This window comes from Ursus maritimus, unplaced genomic scaffold (assembly GCF_017311325.1).
Source record: "Ursus maritimus isolate PB19 unplaced genomic scaffold, ASM1731132v1 scaffold_18, whole genome shotgun sequence".
Taxonomy (NCBI): domain Eukaryota; kingdom Metazoa; phylum Chordata; class Mammalia; order Carnivora; family Ursidae; genus Ursus; species Ursus maritimus.
In genome coordinates, this window is record NW_024424230.1 from 47,683,751 (window position 1) to 47,706,659 (window position 22,909).

The 22,909-nt window shown below is 39.2% G+C and overlaps 2 protein-coding genes across 2 annotated transcripts in view; both read left to right on the top strand.

The window, feature by feature from the left end:
• Nucleotides 1–6: 6 nt before the first annotated feature.
• The window catches only part of ABHD3 (abhydrolase domain containing 3, phospholipase), a 40,483-nt gene continuing 17,580 nt past the window's right edge, over nt 7–22,909 (top strand). Inside the window, exons 1-4 of the mRNA XM_008690633.2 lie at nt 7–291; nt 835–998; nt 2,055–2,237; nt 15,852–15,897. Of these exons, the coding sequence (XP_008688855.1) occupies nt 130–291; nt 835–998; nt 2,055–2,237; nt 15,852–15,897 (555 nt within the window). The 5' untranslated portion in view covers nt 7–129. The remainder of the gene's footprint in view (nt 292–834; nt 999–2,054; nt 2,238–15,851; nt 15,898–22,909) is intronic.
• Nucleotides 12,143–12,881, top strand: LOC103662923 (cytochrome c-like). The gene has a single exon (XM_040632665.1). The coding sequence runs from the start codon at nt 12,143–12,145 to the stop codon at nt 12,455–12,457; it is 315 nt and encodes a 104-aa protein (XP_040488599.1). The 3' UTR covers nt 12,458–12,881.

The following is a 22,909-nucleotide window of genomic DNA, read 5'->3' on the forward strand; positions in this document are numbered from 1 at the left end:
CCGCTCGGCCGCGCCCGCTGGCGGAAGCTGCGCTCTGCTGGGCTAGAGACGCTCTGGTCGAGGGACCTCGGCGCTGCCGCCGCCGCTTTCGGTGCCTCGCCGGCTGACCGGCTTCCCACCGCAGGGCCAATGCAGCGCTTAGCGATGGACCTACGGATGCTCTCCAGGGAGCTCTCCCTCTATCTGGAGCACCAAGTCCGGGTTGGGTTCTTCGGCTCGGGAGTGGGCTTATCCCTGATCCTGGGCTTCAGCGTCGCTTACGCCTGCTATTACCTGAGCAGCATCGCCAAGGTGAGCCAGGGGTTAGCGCGGGCGCGGGGGCGCAGGGCCGCGGGCGGCTTTGCTGCGAGCCACAGCAGCCGGACAAGCTGGAACTAACGCCGCAGGCGCGGTTGGCTAGGGCCGTCTTGGAAGCGAGAATGCTGTTGCTCCCGAGTTGTTGCCCTTTCCCGGGCATCTGATGCATGCCCTTTGAGCGCGGGCGGGAAAGGGGACCAGCTCTTGTCGGCGTGCCTGTGCGTCCGGCCCGGGTCCTCGGGCAGCAGCCAGGACCCCGCTGACCTAGGTGCAACGGTACTGCCCTTTCCCTATTCGCTAGCCTGGCAATGCTGTAGCGCTTCTGATTCCCTTATTTCAACTCTTGCCATCCTCTAGAAGGGTTTGGTAAGTCACTCTTTAAGTCCGTTGTGACTGCGAATTATTTGTGTCAGGCTTTTCGAAGGAGATGTAATCGGAGGGAGCGCGCGCGAGAGGGACGAGTCTGCTCATTTCTGGTTTATGGTTGGCAGAAACTTTGTTCTGGACCCTTTACTATAATACTGGCTTTCCCCACAGAAGCCCCAGTTAGTGACGGGGGGTGAGAGCTTCAGCCGCTTCCTCCAGAACCACTGTCCCGTGGTGACAGAAACGTACTACCCAACGGTCTGGTGCTGGGAGAGTCGAGGGCAGACACTCCTGAGACCTTTCATCACTTCTAAGCCCTCGGTGCAGTACAGGAAGTAAGTATATTTCCATTTGCAATCATTTCTTCAAAACCGCAGGGTTTTTTGCATACTCCCAGTCCTTGGGTAACCTTTAGTTAGTAAGCATATAGAAAAGAAAGGGGATTGAAAATGGAAGTTTTGCCCCCCCCCCAACACACACACACTCAGTTGCAGGAAAATAGGCATTGCCTTTCACTGTGCGTGTGTGTTCATGTGTGTGCGTGCATGTGGGCCTTGATGTAACCGGTTTATTTCTAGAGAAGTGTTTGAGGGTTACTCTTTTCCAATTTGGCATGCATCTGTCCCTGAGGACCTAGATCCTTTGATGATATGTACCAATTCACTGACGCTGGGAGTGGGGATGGGGTGGAGAATGATGCCAATTAATTTGGATTTTGCATGATGGACTCCCGTAAAAGAACTTCATATTAATAACCAAATGGGTTCTTGATGCTAATGTCCTTGGGGTGTTAAAAATATGGTCCAGAATTTATCAGTAACCAGAAGATTTAGATGGTGCCTAATATTAATTTCCCTGAGTCATCTAGTCTTTCTTGAGTTCCTTTTGTTGCCTGGAACTTGCACTATTTGGGAAAATTCTTTAAGTTCATAGATACTGTGTGAGAAGTACTTTAAAATATTTAAGAAGCAAATTTTATAATATACTCTGTGGGGAGACTGCGTTATTGAATCAAAGGGGCCAGAGCAGTGATCAGATCAGCACTTTATTTATTCATAATTCCCTGATGAATTATTTGGGTGACCTCAATCACATAGGGGTTAAATGCTGGATATTTTAGAGTAATGAGGAAATGCTTAAGATAAATATGTGAAGTACTTTGCAGATCCTTTTTATATGCTGCCTTTTTGTGGTGCTGCTGGAGATACTTTATGGTACTAATCTCATAGTATTCTTGTAATAAAAGAAAGTGATATAAGTGTGTATTAGTGAATGCTGAAGAAAACGTTCTTTTCAGATGACCAAGTCATGTCATATATTTATAAAATTAAGACACTAATATTAAGACATAACTTGAAACACTTATTGAGTATGTCTTTTATTTCTTTCAGTGAACTTATTAAAACTGCAGATGGAGGACAGATTTCACTGGACTGGTTTGATAATTGTAATAGTAGATGTTATATGGATGCCACCACCAGACCTACTATTTTACTGTTGCCTGGCCTCACGGGAACAAGCAAGGAATCGTATATCCTTCATATGATCCATCTTAGCGAAGATTTGGGATACAGGTACCAATAAAAGATTTATTCCATTTTTCACGTGATTTGTCCTAAATGAAACACAAATAGACCTGTATGTTTGTTTCAGGAATGCTTGTTATTTTTTGCATGGATTAAGCAATTCCCTAGATGATTATTTTTCTCTGCTTCCCCTTTTGCCTTTCTTTTTCCCCCCAGGAAGATGCATAACTGAATCATCTCACAGGAAACAGCACTTAGCCTAGTAGACACTCAGCAGATTTGGGGTGAATGAATGAATGAAATTAGTATCACCTAGGAATTGACATAGGACCCAGGTCTGAGAAGCAGTAGGCCCACTGAAATAGAAAATAGCTATTACAAACCCCTGAGAGAGTACATGGTGACCCTCCTGTCTCATTCCATTTTTGAGCCCTGAATCCACTAATCTTGTCTCATTGGCTCAGATCTCAAATGTAAAAAATATTCAGAATCCCCTGGTAGGTGAGCCTTGTTTTTCCAAAGGTGATCCATGCCTCTTCTGTCCACCTGAGTTTGCAGATACACATAACTGATGTCCATTCGATGATGCCATAGTATTCTTTAGTAGCCATTATTCAACTTAGTCACCAGGTACAATTCCATATTTTACAAGTGACTTAGCAACTTGAAGTTTCAGGTTCAGCTCTAAAATCTTAAAGCAGAGTCATTGTGAAAAGTACTGCTTTTTTTGTGTCTGTCTCTTATAGCTTATGGTAATTATTATAATGGAACATTCTGAGTTGCATTTAAAGTAGAGTTGTATCTTTTGTTAAACTTGAAACACTCTGTGTGAAAAATTGATGTAGGGTTTATATTAATAAAAACATTTTTGTGTAAATGGGGAAATACCATAAGAACTATTTCCATTTTAACAAGTTAACTCTGATCATTATAGATAAAACTTACTTTGTCCATAAAATGACAGTCTTTCAGACATTTTGATAGATGTTCCAGAATTATTGTTCTTGTGAAATTTGCACTAATAGCAGGAATTCATGATTATTCCATGTTTAGCATCATCCAGTTAGATGTGAGGCTTGATTCCAATTTTTTGCTAAAACTTAGTCATGCTCAAAAAGTACAGATCATAAAGTCTTTTGTGCATATTTAAATTGCTGATTCTATACTTGGCCTGAGCTGTCTCCCAAGACTTAGGAAGTGCTTTTAAAAACAATGTAGTTGAACCTCAAGGACTAAATTTCATAAGCCCTGGAGTTGCCAGTACACAAGGCTTTTTTCCATCATTTGTAAAAGTTGCCACATTTTATGACCATGGCTATCATTACACTGTGCTTCAAAGCTTTTGGAAGATTCTGGCTCCCCTGAGAGTTAAAATCTCTTCTGTTGATTCAGAAATTTTATGGAGAATGTATGATATAAGGAAAGTTTTGTGCTAAACCCTATGAGGAGATACAAAGAGTTGAGAAGTTGTCCCTGCCACAAGGAGCCTGTGAGAGGGGTAGGCTGGATGGGTCACAATCAGCTGCTTTGAAGACCCACATTATTTGGGTTTCAGTAACACTAACAGTGAATTAGACTGGACTTGAAAGTAGCAGAATACATGAATAATCAGTGGTCTGTAAACTTTTCAGTGGCCTTTGGGACTATCCCCTTTTGTTTTTAACTACAAGGGATCACTGAATCTAAGAGAGGGTGTATCAGTTAGCTTTTGCTGTATAACAAACTATCCCAAAACTTAGTAGCTAAAAACAACAACCATTCTGCTCACAATTCTGTGGGTCAGGAATTTGGGCTGAGCAAAGCTGGGTGGTTCTCCTGGTCTTGGCTGGGATCGTTCATGCATTTGAGGTCAGCAGCTAGGACAACTCCATGCATGGGGGCCCTCAGCAGGGATGACTCATCTCAGCTCCATGTGGCCCCTCATCCAGCATCAGGCTCACCCCGAGTTTGTTCATTGGGTGGCAGAGGGTTCCAAGAGTGCAAAAGTAAAAGCTACAAGGTGTCTTGAGGTTTAAGCTAAGAACTGTCATAATGTTGCTTCTGCCACATTCTAGTCCAAGCAAGTCATGTGGTCAACCGAGAGTCAAAGAGTCAGATAGGAAGGCCTACAAAATATTTTTGCAGCCTACCACAGACAGCAAGGTAGTTCCGAAGACCACTGAAGTGAAAAAAGAAAAAAAAAAGTTCTGCAACTTTGGCAGAGACTTGGGTTGAGTCCTTTGAGGCTGTGTAATATAGGGGTATGCGTGTGGGATTTGGAGCTGGGCCTGGGTTCGAATGTTGGAACTTCTACTTACTGAGTGACCTTGGCAATTAATTTTCAACTTTACCAATTACAGTTTCTCACTACAGACAATTTAAATGAGTTAGAATATATAAAGTCCTTGGTTTAGTGACCTGAACAAAGTGGGTCTTTAGAAATGTTTATGTCTTCCTCCCTAGACCTTCTATTTCCCGATCAGAATAGAATACTTTTTACAATTTAAAGAGCAAGTACAAGCAAACCTGCCTCTTGGGAGATATAAACATCTAGTTTCCTTACAGGAATGCTTGGATTGTATTATCATGTCTCTTACACAGTAGAGTTTCATAGGCAGTACAAACGCCTCAAAACCTTGGGAGCATATTTGCCTTGTGTTGAGGCTGAATGTGTAGGAAAGGTCAGGTCACCAGGGAACTGTTGCTGCTTCGCTGCTGAATTATGATTTAGACATTAGAGAGAATTTAACTCCTGGCCTATGACTAAGTGAAACATAAAGGTTTACTATTGTTGCTGTTAAAAATTTTGTTTTTCCTGTACCTGAAAACTGACAAAGACACAGAACTTTTCTGTTGAGGTTCACCAATTCATCATTTACAGTGGATGGGATAGAAACTAAGCTGAAGTTCACTTAAGATCATTGGGAGCAAAAGCTTTACCAGGAAGTCAAACTGAAATGAATGGGGAATACATGGCCTACCTGCCCGTCCAGCTCCATTGGCTGCGTGCAGTATGTACTCCTTGGATAAACTTGCCCCTGAGGGGAGAAGAGAATTGCTGAACCAGACAACCCCAGTCATGCTTCCAAATTTTATCAGTCAGATAAGCCCTCCATCTCCTGGAGTATGAGTAAAGTAAGAAAGGCCAGGAGGCCAGGAGTGTGTTTAGAGAGAAGCTTCCCTCATAAAAATCAGAGGACTAGAGAAAAAGTTACACCCATATGAAAGATAAAGTAGTTAGAAATCTTATCCATTCATTCAAGATTTTTTTTTTTAATCTCTATTTGGTAACACAGCCTAATAGATATTATTTTATGTACCTGAATATTGTCTGTTTTCTTAAATCTTTTTCCCATTGCCTGAATTAATTTTTAGCACTACAACTAAAAAGGGAGAAAAACTAACTCTGAGAACATCCAAATCATCTTCTACTTTGACCTCTTTTATTGAGAGCCTTCATCTACTATTTTGTTCCATCTCCAGCTAGTATTAAAAAGAGTGAACCATCCAGAATTACGTAATAATAAGTCCATTGAAATCTAGGTCAGTCATTAAGTATTTTTATCAGAACCTATATTCCCAAAGTGCATACAGTCTAGCCGAAGTGACAAAGAATATGCAGTAGTAGGGAAGAAATGCATTAGAGAGAACCAGGACTAGCTACAAGTAACATAAAACTCAAAATAACAATGACTTGAAAAAGAAGTTAGACCAGGGCTCTATAGAGTCAGGAAGTGTTGCATCATAACTTATGGCTGCTCTAGCTCCAGCTATCACATCTGCATTCCAACATCCAAGAAGGTGAAAAAAAGACCAGAGAATGCACTATCTTTCTTAAAGGGTGCTTTCCAGCAGCTGTGCACACCACTTTTGCTTCTGTCACATGGGCATGCTCCTCAAGCCAGGCTTGAAAGTGACAACTTTATTTTCGGCAGCAACGTACTCAAGTGAAATTGGGAGACTCTGTAACAAGGAAAGAAGAGGAGGACGGATCCTGGGAGATAACTGGCAGTCTCTAGCACTGAGTGGTCAGTGTTGCAAGTGCCAGGATTCTGGAATATTAGACACTGAGTGAGACATTTTATGGAGGGAAGGGATAGGTCAGCAGTGCCAGAGGCAAGCAAAAGGGCAAGGAGAATGAGGACAGATAAAGCAAAATTGGAGAAGATTCGGCAGGGCAATGAGGAAGGAAGCCCAACTCCTGAGGGCTGCAGTGACCTCAGGAGACAAGAGCAGGAGTGGATCACACATCTTGTAAGTTTGACAGAGGGAGGAGGAAAACAGGAGAGGGGTTAGAAAAGAACAGAAGGACGAATGGGGGGATTTTTCAAGATTGTGGATGTTTGCTTCGAGAAATTTCCTTCTTGCCGTATTTTAAAAAGCACTCACAGAAAGCACGGACTTTTAAAAGTGGTTTGACAGGATTAAGATCTTCTGTCTTTCTCTGCAGAGCCCACCTATTGGTAGTAAGGATGTGGTTGTCCAGCATTTACATATTGGCGAGAAACTGGAAGTGGGAGGTGATTTAAAAGTAGTTTTTAGTGTTCCTTTGCTTTCCGTTTGGAGTTTGGACCTGTGCATTTTGGACTTAAGGGAAAGTATCACCAGTAGATAGGAAGCTTTAGGTGATGCGTAGCTTTTCCTGCAGTATCAAAAGGGCACTCGGAGGTCACCTACCCCGTTTTCCTGAGGGAGGAAGGAAGGGGAGGCAGCGGAACAGAAGGGTGAGTTCTGACCGCTCCCCAGTCTAAAAGCAGTATCTTTAGGTAAGAAGTCACTTTAAATTAACACCAGGATGTGTTTATCTAAAACTATTTTTTTAATCTATTTTTTGTTGTTGTTGAAACAACTGGTCTTTCAAAGTTTTGAGAAATGAGTTCAGTTAACTAATTATTTGTGAGGCTGGCTAGATGACACGGTACATATTAGAAAGCACTGGGGGAAGACCTAGCTTATTTAATGGTATTTCTGAAAAAAAGTTATGGTGGATACTGACAATGAGTCTCCTTCCCTGGGGAACTAATTGTTAGACGTTCCATTATAAAATGATACCTCAATTACCAAAGTTTCAGGGACAAAGCTTTTTTTTTTTAATCAGAGCTGACATGCACTCAAAGGGTACTCTGTGTTCAGAGCATTCATCTTCTTTGGAAAAAGAGACGATAATGTTACTAGCTTAGATAGCCCAGGGCCACAGAGTGAGGTAGCGAATTGGATTATTGAGTCAGGTCCGCTTGGATTCAAGTCACAACTTTGTTACACACTTCAGTGTATCCACAGACAAATTATTCAGTCGATCTGTACCTTCGTTTTCTCCTCTGTAAAGATCACTAGACCTCATAGGACTGCAAGGATTACACGTATATATATATGAAAAGCATTGTCCTCCAACGAACATTTGAAAAAGTATTAGCTGTGAATCTTAAAGGAGCAAATCACATCTTTGGTGTAGGGAAGAGTCACACTCTTTTGGTCTGGTCAGATAGAAAGGAGGTCCTTACTGCCTAGGCCCTACTACCCGGCAAGAAAACATCCCAGGAGGGCCCAGAGACAGCAGTGTGCCTGGCCAGGCAATGAGTGGTACCGGGAGAAGGTAATGCCTTGCTAAGGTGGAAGGAAGTTCCTATCTCTTGGAACACATACACGTTTCTAACTCAGTTTTGGCTCATAAAGGTGCCTGCAATAATCTGTGACACTGAAATAATTCCTATTAGTTCATACTATTAATGTAGAACACTTTTGTTAGTAAGTGCTGTTTTCTGTAAGCTCGTGCAACTGGTCCTTTAGTTGACAGAATCTACAGAAACACCAAAGAGATCCAGCTAGAATTCAAATGAGTAAGGTAAAATCTGAGGACATCAGAAAACAACATATACTCATATGTTAGGGAAAATGGGAGAGTTAATGGCGGGGAAAAGATTCTAATAAAATGTTATGAAGTTCTTGAAAGAGAACTTAGCACTAGCTGTGTAAGGTTTTTAGCTTCTTCACATGAGGGATAACTTTACCTCTTTTTTTCCCTTGTGGCTACTGGTTTTAAAATATTATACCTAAAAAAAGTGAATTGCATTAACTATTAACTTGTTGATTTTTTTTTAATTCAATGGGCTCTTCAGAATTTATGATCAGCAAGAGATAACCAGAATTGCCATTTTGGTTTACTATAATTAAATTTAGCTTTGTATAGTACTTGCCACATAGCACCCCAGGCCAGGTGCTATGCTTAAGTTGTCTTATTTAATATGTACTTAATTCCAAGAGATATATTATTATCCTCATTTTACCAACCAAAAACAAAACTACAGTGTTCATAATTTCACCAAAGTTAGACAGTTAACGTGTGACGAGGTTAAGATTGACAACCTTGTAACAGATAAATGCATGTGTTGTTTTTTTTTTAGGTTCTTTGAAATTTTGATCATTCTTTAAAACTCTCCTTTGCTTGGTGTCTCAGACTCTTGGCTTGCGTAAACTAGCTCCTCAAATCCCATGATTATTGTCTCTCAGAATAATGTAGACCTGTAGCATCATAGGACTCTTCCATCAGAGAAATTCAAGACATGACAGGCAAACAAGTCATGTTTCCTACTCAGGGAATAGATTTTGTAGGGAAAGAGTTGAAACCCAAGAGAATGAGGTTCTTGAATTATGAGTTAAGTTTCACTGTTCTCCATTACTATGTGATAATCAGGAGTTGGGTGTGTAATACAGTCAATAATATATTCTTGTTAATTATTGTGTTTAATTTCTGATGCTTTACATTCTAGAAAAGGAACATGAGTTATATTAAAATTAATCTGTTTTAATATCTTTATGACATTAGTGAGGTTGGAAATGTTCAAGTATCATTTTTTTATTGTGTAAATGTAAATTAGGCTAAGATAGTTGATAGTGTTAATCAGACTATTTATATCTTCATCAACTTTTTTTTGTCTTATTGATAGAAGGATGTTGAAATAAACTATGATTTTGGATTTTCTATTTCTCCATTAATTCTGTCAATTTGTGCTTATGTATTTGGAAGCTTTGTTGTTAGTCATATATATTTGCGATTTTTAGTGTTCCTATGATTTAACTCTTTTACCATTATGAAACCTCTCTCTTTATCTCTGGTTGTGATGTCTATCTGATATTACTGTAGCCACTCTAGCCTCTTATACTCACTGTTTACATGATTTTTTTCATACTTGAACTTTCAAAGTATCTGTGTCTTTATATTTAAAGTATATTGCTTATAGATAGCATATAGTTGGATCTTGCTTTTTTATCCAGTCTGACAATTTCTTTATTTTAATTGGATTTTTTAGTCCATTTACATTTAATGGAACTGTTGATATGGTGGATATGGGTTTGCAGTTTTAGTGTTTGCTTTCTGTTTTTGTTGTTGTTGTTGTTGTTGTTGTTGTTCCTTTATTCCCCTACCACTTCTCTTTCTCTTTTTGAGACTCTGAGTTTTTGTCTTTTTATCAACTTTGGAAAAAATTTTGCTATTATTTATTCAAATATTTTTCTGCTCCATTCTTTCTTCTCCTCTGGGACTGCAATTACATACATATGTGTTATATCTTTTGATAATATACCACAAAACATTGAGGTTCTATTCACTTTTTTCAGTCTTTTTTTCTCTTTCATCTTTATATTGGAACTATAATTTGCAAGTCAAGTGAAATTTTTATTCATATATTGTAATTTTCTGACCTAGAATTTCCATTTTAATAGGTTTTATTCCTCTGCTGAGATTTCCTATTTTTTTAAATTCATTACAAGCTTATTTTCCTTTATGTCCTTTAGCATAGTTATAATAGCTGCTTTAAATCCTCATCTACTGATTCTAACATGTGGACATCTCAGGGTCAGTTACACTGACTATCTTATCTTTTGAGTATTGGCATGTATTCCTGTTTCTTCATGATCTAGTAATTTTGGATTGTATTCTAGACATTTTGTGTGATCCATTGTAGAGACTCTAGATTCTGTTATATTTTTCCAAAGAGAACTGATTTTTGTTTGTTTCTCTTATCAGACAGGTAATTTGCCTTAACTCAAGCTTCAAACTCTGTCTCCTCTGCGGCAGACAGCAACTGAAATCTCTTCGGTTTTTTATCCTTAATTTGACTGCTTGGAGCCTCACATCTATATAGGTGAAAGCTTAGAAAGAACTGTGGGCTCAGTTTTTACCCAGAATTTAGGACTGTCCCTCTGTGTCTCTCTCTTTTCCGAAAATTTCCTTTGTTTTCTAGCTGCTGTAGTTGTACCAAACTCTGTTTTCTGGTTTCTCAAGCCCATGAGATAGCATTTCTATTTGACGTTTATCCATCATTGAATAATACCAACTGGTGCCTCCCCTCAGGCAAAAAGCTATAAAAAGAGGAGAAGCTCACCCAATGTCATTTTTTTTTTCTTCCAAGTGTCAACTCTCATTTAGTTTCTACCCTGGTCATTCTCCATTGCCTTTAAAATTCATCAAGACTTTATAGATACTATTCTTTGGGAGGATTGGCCTAATAGGATCTACTCTGACATTCCTGGAAGTATAACCTCCTTGTCATCTTTTCTTAACCTGGCATTCAGAACCCTATGCCTATTTTGGTCCTAACCTATTTTTTTTTCCATCCTTATTTTCTATCATTATACTCTACGTAGCCATGTTTCTGCTAAGATGACCTATTATCTCATCCCTTAGAAAATTTTATACATTCCTACTTTACATCTTTGCTTACATTGCTCCCTCTAACCCATATTATAACCCACACTTTACTTCTTCTGAAATCTTTACCATTTTCCAAGTCTCAGCATAATACCTATCTGGTTTTTTCCATGAATTCTTTCCTAATCAATTTTCCCCAACCTACACCATTCATTGGACATTGAATTGTACACTGCCACATTTATTGTAGTCACTCAACCAAAAGCATAATGCATTTCTTTTCAACCCAACTAGATTATACTCTCTTTGAGGCCAAGAACCTTATATTTCATTTTTCTCCTACAAGCTCTAACTCAGTCTTCAGTTCAATAAATAGTCTGCTTAATAAATTTTTGAATGAATGAGTTATTCCAATATTAATATTTATGTAAAGTGCCTAGAACATGAACTGGCACATAGCAAACAATGATCAAGGTTATCTGTTGTTATTATTATTATTATCTGAAATCAGCATATGTATGAATGTTCCTCTTACTCCACCCTCTGATTATTATTTCTGTTCTTAGATTCAAAGACTTGTGGAATCTTAGAACTAGAAAATATTTAAGGTCACCTGATAAAATCTCTTTATTCTGGCAGATCACTGGGCTTGAGCAGATTCAAGGCTTTCTGGTCCATCTCACTGTAACAGAGGTTTTCAATCAAGGAGGTTATAGACAGCCACTCCTATTATTTGGTCCAAAATGTCCACAGCACTAAAGGTTGAGAAATCTGCTACAGTGCTACAGTAGCTCTATGCCCTTTATTTAACCTTCCTTAAAAAAGACTTACCTGCTTTCCTGCTTAACGTGTTCTGTTGTCACAGAGAGTTCTTAATACCAGATTTGTTCTTTATTTGGTACTTCTTTATTTATATTTCCCTGTGTTGAGAAGAACATTTAAATAGCTAGAATATATAGGAAAAATAAGTTTTGCAGAACAATTTTCCTCATATTTTGTAACTTTTAAAATTGTTTAGGAGAGCTTAGAGAGTGGGACGTACACCTTGTGAGTGGACACCTTTGTTTTGCACATGACGAAAGAGTGATTTAAAAATGGATGATGTAGGGGCGCCTGGTGGCTCAGTCAATGAAGTGTTCAACTCGTTATTTCGGCTCAGGCCATGACCTCAGGGTCATGAGATCAAGCCCCACATTGGACTCTGCGCTCAACAGGGAGTCTGCTTGGGACTCTTTCCCCTCTCTCCCTCTCCCTCTGTCCCACCCCCTACTCATGTTCTCTGTCTCTCTCTCTCTCAGTCTTTAAAAAAATAAAAAATAAAATAAAAATGGGTGATATTGAGAAGAACAAGAATTTTGTTCAGAAATGTGCCCAGTGTCATACCATGGAAAACGGAGGCAAGCACAAGACTGGGCCAAATCTCCATGGTTTATTTGGGCAAAAGACAGGTCAACCTCCTAGATTTTCTTACACGGATGCCAATAAGAACAAAGGTATCATCTGGGGAGAGGAGACACTGATGGAGTATTTGGAGAATCCCAAGAAGTACATCCCTGAAACAAAAATGATCTTCACTGGCGTTAAGAAGACAAGGAAAAGAGCAGACTTGATAGCTTATCTCAAAAAAGCTACTAAGGAGTAATAGTTGGCCATTGCCTTATCTATTACAAAACAAAAATATCTCATGACTTTTTTATGTGTACCATATAATTGATCTCATACACCGGAATCCAGACCATGAAAGGCTGATAGAATATTTCTTTTGGACAGTCCTGACTGAAATAAGATACGATCAGCTTTTTGAACTTTGATAGTAATTCTGATTCTGCAAGTGCTGTCACTGTTTTTCCCTTCTAAAAATATGATTGGAGTTGATTAGTAATGTGCAGCTTTTCACAGAGATCGTAAATGCCATCTCTGAACTTATAGGAGATTGGTTTTATATTTAGATTTATATAACTGGTTATGTTAACGTATTTAAATACTAAGGAAATCCCTTCACTGTCTCATAGAACAACAAGACTCAGCTATGTTTCACGTTGTGTTCATTTGCCTGTTAAAGGCAAGGGCTGAAGATACGCTGGCAATGTCTACTTTATCTTTTTGGTCTTAATTATGCCAATTTAATGAAAATTCCCTGCATCTAAAATGTTGCCTTTTGCTTAATGAAAGGCATTTTAGTGTGGTGTATGTATAATATTGAATAAAGAATATTTAACACTTCTCACATTTTATAGATGATCTGTAAGGTCAGATGCTTTTAAGATTCAGTGTGACCATATAGCGGCAGACTTGGCTTGTGAATTCTTTACTAAATCAGACTAAGTTAAAATTCGGGATTGTCTCCTAAACAGCTATTCAAACACATAACTGTGTACTTAACATATACGCATGATTGGTAATGGTGCTTTTGCTGACTCATTAGAAGGGTTAAAATAGAGGAGATTCATCAGCAGTACAAATTTGTAAAGTATGGGATAAGGCATAAGATAAGTGAAATCACAGATCAAAAAAAAATTGGGAGAAATTATAAAAATTATTTGGAGAGAGATGTTACAAAGCTAACAGAGGCTTATCAAATGTCTTAGTAATAGTAGTTGTACAACCAGCTCTTTTAGCTTTATATGTAGTGTTTCCTGATGACTTCCAGGGCAGAAAAGGGGTTAGAGGAAAGAAAAAGCTGGTTACTTGTCACCAACTGGAGTGGGAGAGAGAGACAGAATGGCAGCATTCATTCTGCCCTCCTCTGTAGCTGCTTTTCTTCTTCATTCTTCCTTATCTCTCTGCCCAATTTCCAAGGCTAGAAGTATATACAGTGATGACTGCTACTGACCGAACATTGTTAGGAACAAAGGCCTGTGAAGAGGTCAGTACATTTCCTCCTCTCGCGAGAGATACCAGAGCTGTGATCTACTTTGCAAAGTTGCCTGAAGGGAAGTACAAATATCCCGGTCTGAGTTGGGGAGAAAATCCCAGATGTACAGGCTGCTTTTTCATGAGTTTGCAGATCTTCATTTTCTGTGCCCTCACTAGTTCTGTTCCCTTCTCTCAGTGGCGGTCACATGATGACATCTTGCCTCGGAAGCCATTTTTATCCTTATGTAGTGTTTGCTCTCTAAAGATGGTTCTTGGCTGGATGATTAGGAGCTTCAAGGTTCAAGGTCACAATTAAGTTTAGCCCCAGTTCTTGTGTAACCTACTAGGTGCTTGTGCATATAACTGTATGTGGCTTACTTAAATTTTATGTTGAGTGTGTCTTGCCATTCTTTTTTTTTTTTAAGGATTTTATTTTTAAGTGATCTCTACACCCAATGTGGGGCTCGAACTCACAACCCCAAGATCAAGAGTTGCACACTCTACCAACTAAGCCAGCCAGATGCCCCTGTCTTGCCATTCTTTTTAGCAAGAAAAGACTAAGGACTGATCCTACTCCCAACTTTTCTGCATGTTTTCAGAGTATATGTAAGGTATTTCTTTGACTAGTCAATAAAATGTAATATTTCTAGCTTTTCTCAAATCAGATTTCTGGTATATATTTTTTTTAATTTTAAAGATTTTATTTATTATTTGAAAGAGAGAGGGAGAATGAGCATGAGAGAGAGAGTAAGCACCAGTGGGAGGAGAGGCAGAGGGGAGGGAGAAGCAGACTCCTTCTGAGCAGGGAGCCAGCCATAGGACTGGATCCCAGGACCCTGGGATCATGACCTGAACTGAAGACAGATGCTCAACCGACTGAGCCACTCAAGACACCCCTGATTTCTGGTATTTTAAACATTTCCCTTTTTTTCAGTTGCGCCTAATAAAATTCTTTGTATGAACTTTCAGATGAAAGAAAGAATTCCTTTGCGGAAACATATCCTGAATACTACATTGAAATCTAACCCCTCCCCCCACTATAAGAGTTAGTTGTGTATGTTCTGTAAGGCAGTCAGAACCCATACAGTGATCAGCAACACCCTGGAAGAAGGGAATTAGAACCTTAAGTGGCCTTGATTGATTGGATAAGTATACAGACAAAAACAAAATTAATTTTAATCAACATGAATATAGATTCATTCAAAGAGAATCCTGTACACACGAGTCAGGATTTGGTTTGAGGGTGGCAAAAAAATACATATCTGAGGTTCTAGTTGACTGAAAGTTAAATGAGAAATAATTTAAATGCAGGATGACTTCTTAAAGCTACCATGTCACTACAATTACCATTGCTACGAATAGCTAACTTTCCCGTATACTTACCACGAGCTAACGCTGCTCTAAGCCCTTTGCACATGACCATTGATCCAGGAGAGGCAAACAAGAGTATAGGAAACACAGTTTGTCTTTCCTCCCTGAGGTCAACTGAACACCAAGCAGTAGCCTGGTGGGGGCCCTTCCTCCCAGCTCAGATGCCAGGTTCCTTGCAGCTCTACCTGCGGTAATGTTTTCCTCTCAGGTAAAATTCCAGTCTCTCTGTTTGTCAAGTCTTGAGGGAGTAATAGCTATTTCTTAGAATAGGAATAGATATTTATTAATGTTACAAATAGAATAGATAGGGGACTTTTTTTTGTTTTTTTTTGAGCCAAAAGCATTTCAATTTGGCTTGTACTGGGGCACCTGGCTGGCTCAGTGTGGGGAGCATGTGACTCTTGAGCTTGGGGTCCTGAGTTCAAGCCCCATGTTGGATGTAGAGATTATTTAAATACATAAATACATAAATAAATAGATTTGACTTGTAGAATTGTTTTAATAACATTTATTGGAGACCTACACATATGCATAGGAAGAAGTTGTAAAAATTCTGCTTTTCCTAGGAAAATTTAACATCACTTCAATATACAGTTTTCTGATTTGAACTCACATATCGAAGTTAGAGAAGTGGAAATATATTTTAATGCATTTAGATGAAATTGTCAAACATTCTCATGTCTGTGGAACAGATTTTTTAAAATCTCTTAATACCCTAGAACAATGCCACTAAGGTGATTTTAATATGTATTATATTGTGAGCAAGAATCGTGTGTAAAAATAACAAACATTGCTTTCCTGGTTTTTAGATGTGTGGTTTTTAACAACAGAGGAGTGGCAGGGGAGAATCTCTTGGTAAGTAAATTTAAATTAATGACAACAGCTTAATTTTTAAAAGAATGATTTCTAGTTTTCTAATGAAAAGCACATTCTTCTTTATTTAAACTGTGTGTACAATACAAGTTCACTGTGGAAAAATACAGTTAAGCAACAAGAAAAGGAAATTTATTAGACTCGTAATTATACAACCAGGGGAATCCCCTTAGCCTATGTGTATCTAGATTGTACATAAGTAAAATATACGTAATGTATTTCTATTTTTATAGAAGCTGAAGATCTATTTTATAACTTTTATACTTACTGTATTTTAACATCAATAGATATTAATCTATATGATTTTTAATGCAAAACACATTTTCTTTAAAAATTAACTGGTACAAAACAGATCAAACAGTACGGTGATACTTTTTTTTCACTTAAGAAATTTACTTTTGTCGTGAAATGGATTGACTGTATGTTATATGCCTATTTGCCAGCCAAAGTTTACATAGGGGAAATATTATTTAAATCTTTTTATTTACTCAGCTTTTTTCCCCTCTAACACCTTAAGTTTTTGCTAGAGGTTCTCCCACCTCTTAGAAAATCATCATTCTATCTGATGTTAAACCTGTGAGTTGGAGTGAGAACTCCTATTCACTGAAATTTTTTTGAATATTTTTAGCTGTTAATCCCTTACCACTCCAACAGGTCAAAGCCAATTCTACCAGAATTGAAAGGAACTTTTTTTTTTGAGTCATTGATAGAGAATGATAGATATTAAGACTATAAACAATTAAGTCATGCTGGAAATAAAAATGTCACTAATATCAGTACTTTATGAGAGCTTGGGGGGAAAAGGGCTCTCGCACTTTGCTTTACAAGGACTTGGGTCCTGGAGGGAATTAGGATCAACATGATTTCAAAAACTAAAGTTATAAAATGTTTACGTTCTTTCTCAAGCACCTCACAATAAATAGTTTGATATGAAGGTTCACATTTCCTTATTTAGTCCGGCCCTTTAGAAATCTCGTAGACAAATGGCAGGTACTCTTAAAGGGAAAGATTTGAATTTGCCACTGTGGCCCTGGACCCACGAAATCATTTTTGAACAGCTCTTGTCTGCTGTGTGTTCTTCTAGGTGCTTCCAGGATACAAAAATGGGGAAGACATGGTCTGAGGCACTCAAGAAAATAATGTGCTACAAAGTAAAGTCCATTAGGTCTCATAGAGTGAGAGACAAAGATCTGTTCATTCAGAAAAACTGTTTTGTATGCCTATTAAATTAGACACTAGACAAGGCAATATGGTGAAGAGTGTACACGATATTAGATGCAACTTTAGCCCTTAGGAGCTTTTACTTAGGTTGCAGGACAGAGTTCAGATACTTGAAAACATATGCAATACAGTGCAAAATGTAATTGTAAGAGGATGTATAAAGATTGTTGAGCTTAAAGAGAAGGCATAACTAACTGCTTGGGGGAGGTGGGAGAACATGGTAGTGGAGGTAAATTTCAGTTGGATCTTGAAGGCTGTGTTATGGAACCAAGAGAGGGAATAGAGAGGCTTTCTCAGCATAAAGAGTGAGATATGTAAAAGCATGTACTTACTGGTGGAGGGATGATGATGAGGATGATTTTATCGAACGTTTACTGAATCCTTAGAATATATCAGTTATGTCTTTTTGTACTTAATGTTCAACAGTAGTAACAACACAGTGATTTAGTTAAGCATAGCCATCATCACCTCCCCTTTACCAGCTGAAGAAAGTGAGGCACAAACAGGTTAAGAACATGCCCTAGCCAAACAGACACATGAAAAAATGTTCAAAATCATTAGCCATCAAGGAAATTCAAATCAAAACCACACTGAGATACCACCTTACGCCAGTTAGAATGGCAAAAATAGACAAGGCAAGAAACAACAATTGTTGGAGAGGATATGGAGAAAGGGGATCCATCCTACATTGTTGGTGGGAATGCAAGTTGGTACAGCCACTCTGGAAAACAGTGTGGAGGTCCCTTAAAAAGTTAAAAATTGAGCTACCCTATGATCCAGCCATTGCACTACTGGGTGTTTACCCCAAAGATACAGACGTAGTGAAGAGAAGGGCCATATGCACCCCAATGTTCATAGCAGCAATGTCCACAATAGCTAAATCGTGGAAGGAGCCGAGATGCCCTTTAACAGATGACTGGATTAAGAAGTTGTGGTCCATATATACAATGGAATATTACTCAGCTATCAGAAAGAACGAGTTCTCAACATTTGCTACAACATGGACGGCACTGGAGGAGATAATGCTAAGTGAAATAAGTCAAGCAGAGAAAGACAACTATCATATGATTTCTCTCATCTATGGAACATAAGAACTAGAATGATCAGTAGGGGAAGAAAGGGATAAAGAAAGGGGGGGTAATCAGAAGGGGGAATGAAGCATGAGAGACTATGGACTCTGAGAAACAAACTGAGGGCTTCAGAGGGGAGGGGGGTGGGGGATCGGGATAGGCTGGTGATGGGTATTAAGGAGGGCACATATTGCATGGTGCGCTGGGTGTTATACACAACTAATGAATCATCGAGCCTTACATCGGAAACCGGGGATGTACTGTATGGTGACTAACATAATATAATAAAAAATCATTATAAAAAAAAAAAAAAAAGAACATGCCCTAGCCAGGAAATTCGGAACCAGGATTCAGACCCATGTAGTCTGACTGTGTGCTTATGGTCTTGACCATTATGTTATACTCCCTCTCATTCAGGAAGTGACAGGGATTCTTCTAGAGGGTTGGGTGGGATTTTGAAGTCATGTGGAGAATCCAAGGGGTCTACTATTGAAGCATTGACATTTAACTTTTTTTTCCAGCTTTATAGAGGTATAATTGATGGATAAAATAATCTGATCACGTCCCTGTTTTAGAGAAGGAACCATGGCCACAGTGTGTAAAAGAGGTGGAAGGGAAGGAGTCTGGAGTCTGGGAGGCCAGTTGGAAAGCAGTTACTATAGATGTACCCAGAGTTTAAAAACAGAGGTAGGAGGGAGAAAGAGGAGAGAACAAAAATGAAGGTTATTGACAGGGCAGAAAGAATATTAATTGTATTGCAGGAAGCAAAAAGAGGAAAGTCTAGGTCGACATTTCTAGCTTGGCTGATTGGTAAAAGGCCCTAATATTTGCCGAAACAGGAAATTTAGGAGAACTTACAAGATTTTTGGTATAAAAAAAATATTCAGTTTTGGATGTTTTGGGTGCTTTGAGATCATCCAGGTGGAAATTTCTAATAAACAGTTGGATATAGTAGACAGGGCCTCAGGAGAGATGTACAAGCTACAGAAAGAAAGACTGTCAGTGCAGAAGTGAAACCTGGAGCTCAGAAGTGGTGGAGATTGCTTAGGGATGGTTTGAACAGCAAAAGGGGGAGGTCTATGGATAGAATCTTAGAGCACAACAAATAGGAAGGAGGAGAGAAAAGGAAGAGCAAGAGGCTCGAAAAACCTTCTACCTTAGCATTTGAACTTAATTGGAAATTTACTTTGAAAGAATGTAGCAACCTAGTAACTTTAAGCCATCGTATTAATTGGTTTTTTGAAAAATCTCCAAGAACACCTCAAGTTCTCACAAAGGGATAGGATATAGATAAACATTTAAGAATTTTTATTTTATAAAACTTCTTTTTTATATTAAAGAATTTAGAGTTCTAAGTGAGAAGGTAAGAGTAGCTTGGTCTCTGGAGTCTTATACGGAGCACTGGCTTGAATCCTGATGAACTGTTACCTCCAGCAATTATCTGTATCACAAAGACTAATGTAATCTAATCTTAAAAAGAATTGAGATGTAAAATGACTGAAATGTAATTACAATCATATGCTTTAAAATACCTGCTTTAAAAAAGAATTGTAAGGGAGTAAATTAACCATAATTTAATATATACTTCTTATACTCTAAGAGGTCACAAAAATGAGACGCCAATATTGATTATTAGAGCTATCTTTGATATTTAGTTCCCTTGGTAATCCTTCTTTCTGCCCTTAGAGCTGTGAACAATTACTGTTTCAGACTAGAGGAACGCTCATGTTTGTTTATGCCTCACCTCGTTACAGAAAGGATTTAATGTAGCTCAGACCCAGAGTAAGTAAGACCTTCCTGTGGGCATAAGAAAGAACAAAAGATGAATCAGCAAAGATCAAACAGGAAGTCAAATTCTCTAACTAAAATTAACCCAAAAGAGCTAGCAAAGGTGAAATGGAATTTAGAGTAAGCAGTTCTCCTAGGAGTGGAAGCAATGCAAAAAGAAGAGTTTTGCTGAAATATGTTGGTGCTATACTTAGAATTCACAGGGATTACTATGACTCCTGCAGAGGAGAATAAGAAAGAAGTTTTCCACTACCATATTGTCCTCATTTCCAGTTGCACATTGCAGAATTGTGGAAAAGCCAAAAGCCTTGCTCACTAGGAAATGAGAAGCCTGCACATTGCCCTCCCTGTGGCTGTTAGCTATAGGAGACGGAAAGTCCTAGTCTCAGTAGACTGACACTCAGATATTCCTGCAGGGTTCCTGGAGCCCTTGAAGTAGATGGTACCTTTTCTTGCTCTCTGCAGATGGGTTTTCAAGGATACAAATCCAGGAATCCAAGTTATCCACAAACTCCCTAGTATTATTAATTACTTTATGAAGTATTATGCTTCCAGCTTAGTTTAGGAACGATAATTTACAAAGGCAAAACTGAGTTTGTTGAAAGCTATATAGAGGCCCCACTTTCTTTTTAGTTACGGGGTCATACAGACTTCTGTATCTCTAGGCACAATAAGAAAATAGCCGCCTTGGAAAATAGTCTGGCACGTTCTCAAAAAGTTAAACATAGAATTATCATATGACCCAGCAATTCCACTCCTGTGTATATAACCAAGAGAAATGAAAATATGTGTTCATACAATAACTTAACCACGAATATTTATAGCAGCATTATTCACATTTAATCAAAAGGTAGAAAGAACCCAGATGTCCATCGATGGACAAATGGGTAAGGAAAATGTGGTATATCCATATCACTGGATATTATTCAGCCTTAAAAAAAGAATGAGCTACTCATACATGCTATAACGTGGATGAACTTTGAGAATATTACACTAAGTGAAAGAAGCCAGTCACACAAGATCACATGTTATACGATCCCATGTATATAAAATATTAAGAATAGGCAAATCTCTAGAGACAGAAAGACACTATATGAGTGGTTGCCTAGGGCCGGGGGAGGGAGGGCGACTGCTCATGGTGGCAGTTTCTTTTTGGGGAGATAAACATGTTCTGAAATTGTGGTGGTAGTTGAACAACTCTGAATATACTAAAAACCATGAATTATACATTTTATTTATTTTTAAAACATTTTTTAATTTAAATTCAATTAATTAACATGTAGTATATTATTGGTTTCAGAGGTAGAGGTCAGTGATTCATCAGTTGCATATGGTGCACGTCGTGCACATTGCATCACGTGCTGTCCTAATGCCCATCCCCCAGCCACCCCATCCCTCCACCCCCCCTCCCCTCCAGCAACCCTCAGTTTGTTTCCCATGATTAAGAGTCTCTTATGGTTTGTCTCCCTCTCTGGTTTCGTCTTTTTTTTCCTCTCTTCCCCATGATGAACTGTACATTTTAAATAGGTGAGTCTTATGGCATGTGAATCATGCTCCATGAAGCTATGAAAAAGAAAAGCCTCCTTCGGGTACTTTCCATTCAAGTTAGAGCTAGTTCAGCAGGTAAGGGAGAGCCAACAGGGGGAGCAGAAGCTGGACTATATTTATTTTTTTTTTAAGATTTTTTATTTATTTATTTGACAGAGATAGAGACAACCAGTGGGAGAGGGAACACAAGCAGGGGGAGTGGGAGAGGAAGAAGCAGGCCTCCAGCGGAGGAGCCTGATGTGGGGCTCGATCCCAGAACGCCGGGATCACGCCCTGAGCCGAAGGCAGACGCTTAACGACTGAGCCACCCAGGCGCCCCTTGGACTACACTTTAAAGCAGGTGCTGCTCAAGTGGATCAGTTCTGCTTCTCAAATTATCTGATAGCAGCCCCTGACACGACGAGGACCGCAGCAGAACGTAAACCACCTTCAGCTCCAAGCACGCTGGGGAAGAGAGCTGATTTGGGGGGAGGGGCGCATAGCAATATTCTCTCGGTGAGAGAAGCAGCATGCTTATTTTACATTCTGACACCAGCGCTTATCTCATCCCGGCCTGGCACTTTGCTTCCGAGATCCTCTAATCCTGAAAAGCTCATTTTTTACATGAGGATGCCTCTGGAAAAGTGGGGTGACAGGCCTGAGGTCATAAAACTGATTAGTGGTCTCAGGGCAGGAACTCAGGCTGTTTGCTGAAATGTCCTTACCTTCCAGCGCTGGCTTTAAGTCAAGTCAGGCTGAAAACCTGGGGTTAGAGATAAAGGGATTTTCAACAAGAGGGTTCTTACCTCATCGTCAGGTAATGCATGGTTCATTAAGGACTCGGATCTAGAGAAATCTGCTCTTGCTTCCTACTGAGGGTTTCCACCTTAGCTCTGGAAGCTAATGGGATGGGAGGGATGTAGTGCTCTTTCCCCTCCTGAGTTCTGTTTTCAGAAGTAGGCGTTCAGAAGGGATTAAGGACCTTCCTTACGGTCTGAGGGAGGAGAAACATATAAGACAGGACCAATCAGGGCACAATTCAGTGGTCAGACTCAAGACTTGCAGGCACTGTCTTTCCCATACCCGATACCTTCCTACTGAACACCATTGTGCCCCATCCAAGTCTGCTCTTTCCTAAGTGCTCCAAAAATGACCTCCCTTCCTTCCTCTACCCCAATCAGAACAACCCAGGAAGGCTGATCTCAGCCAGATAGGGGTATGAATGTGTTGAATCCTTTAGAATTTTTTCCTAACATTGATAGGTCCAGTGCAGGAATACCGACTCTTGTAAGTGGTGGGTACACAAAAGTTTGTACAATTCTCTGTAGTGAAACAGTTTTCAAATAAAGAAAAAGAATGTTTAGATAATTAAAGAATTTCTGGGAATA

Excerpts from the sequence above, each read along its gene's own strand:
- LOC103662923 (XM_040632665.1), top strand. The coding sequence starts at position 12,143 with ATGGGTGATATTGAGAAGAACAAGAATTTTGTTCAGAAATGTGCCCAG.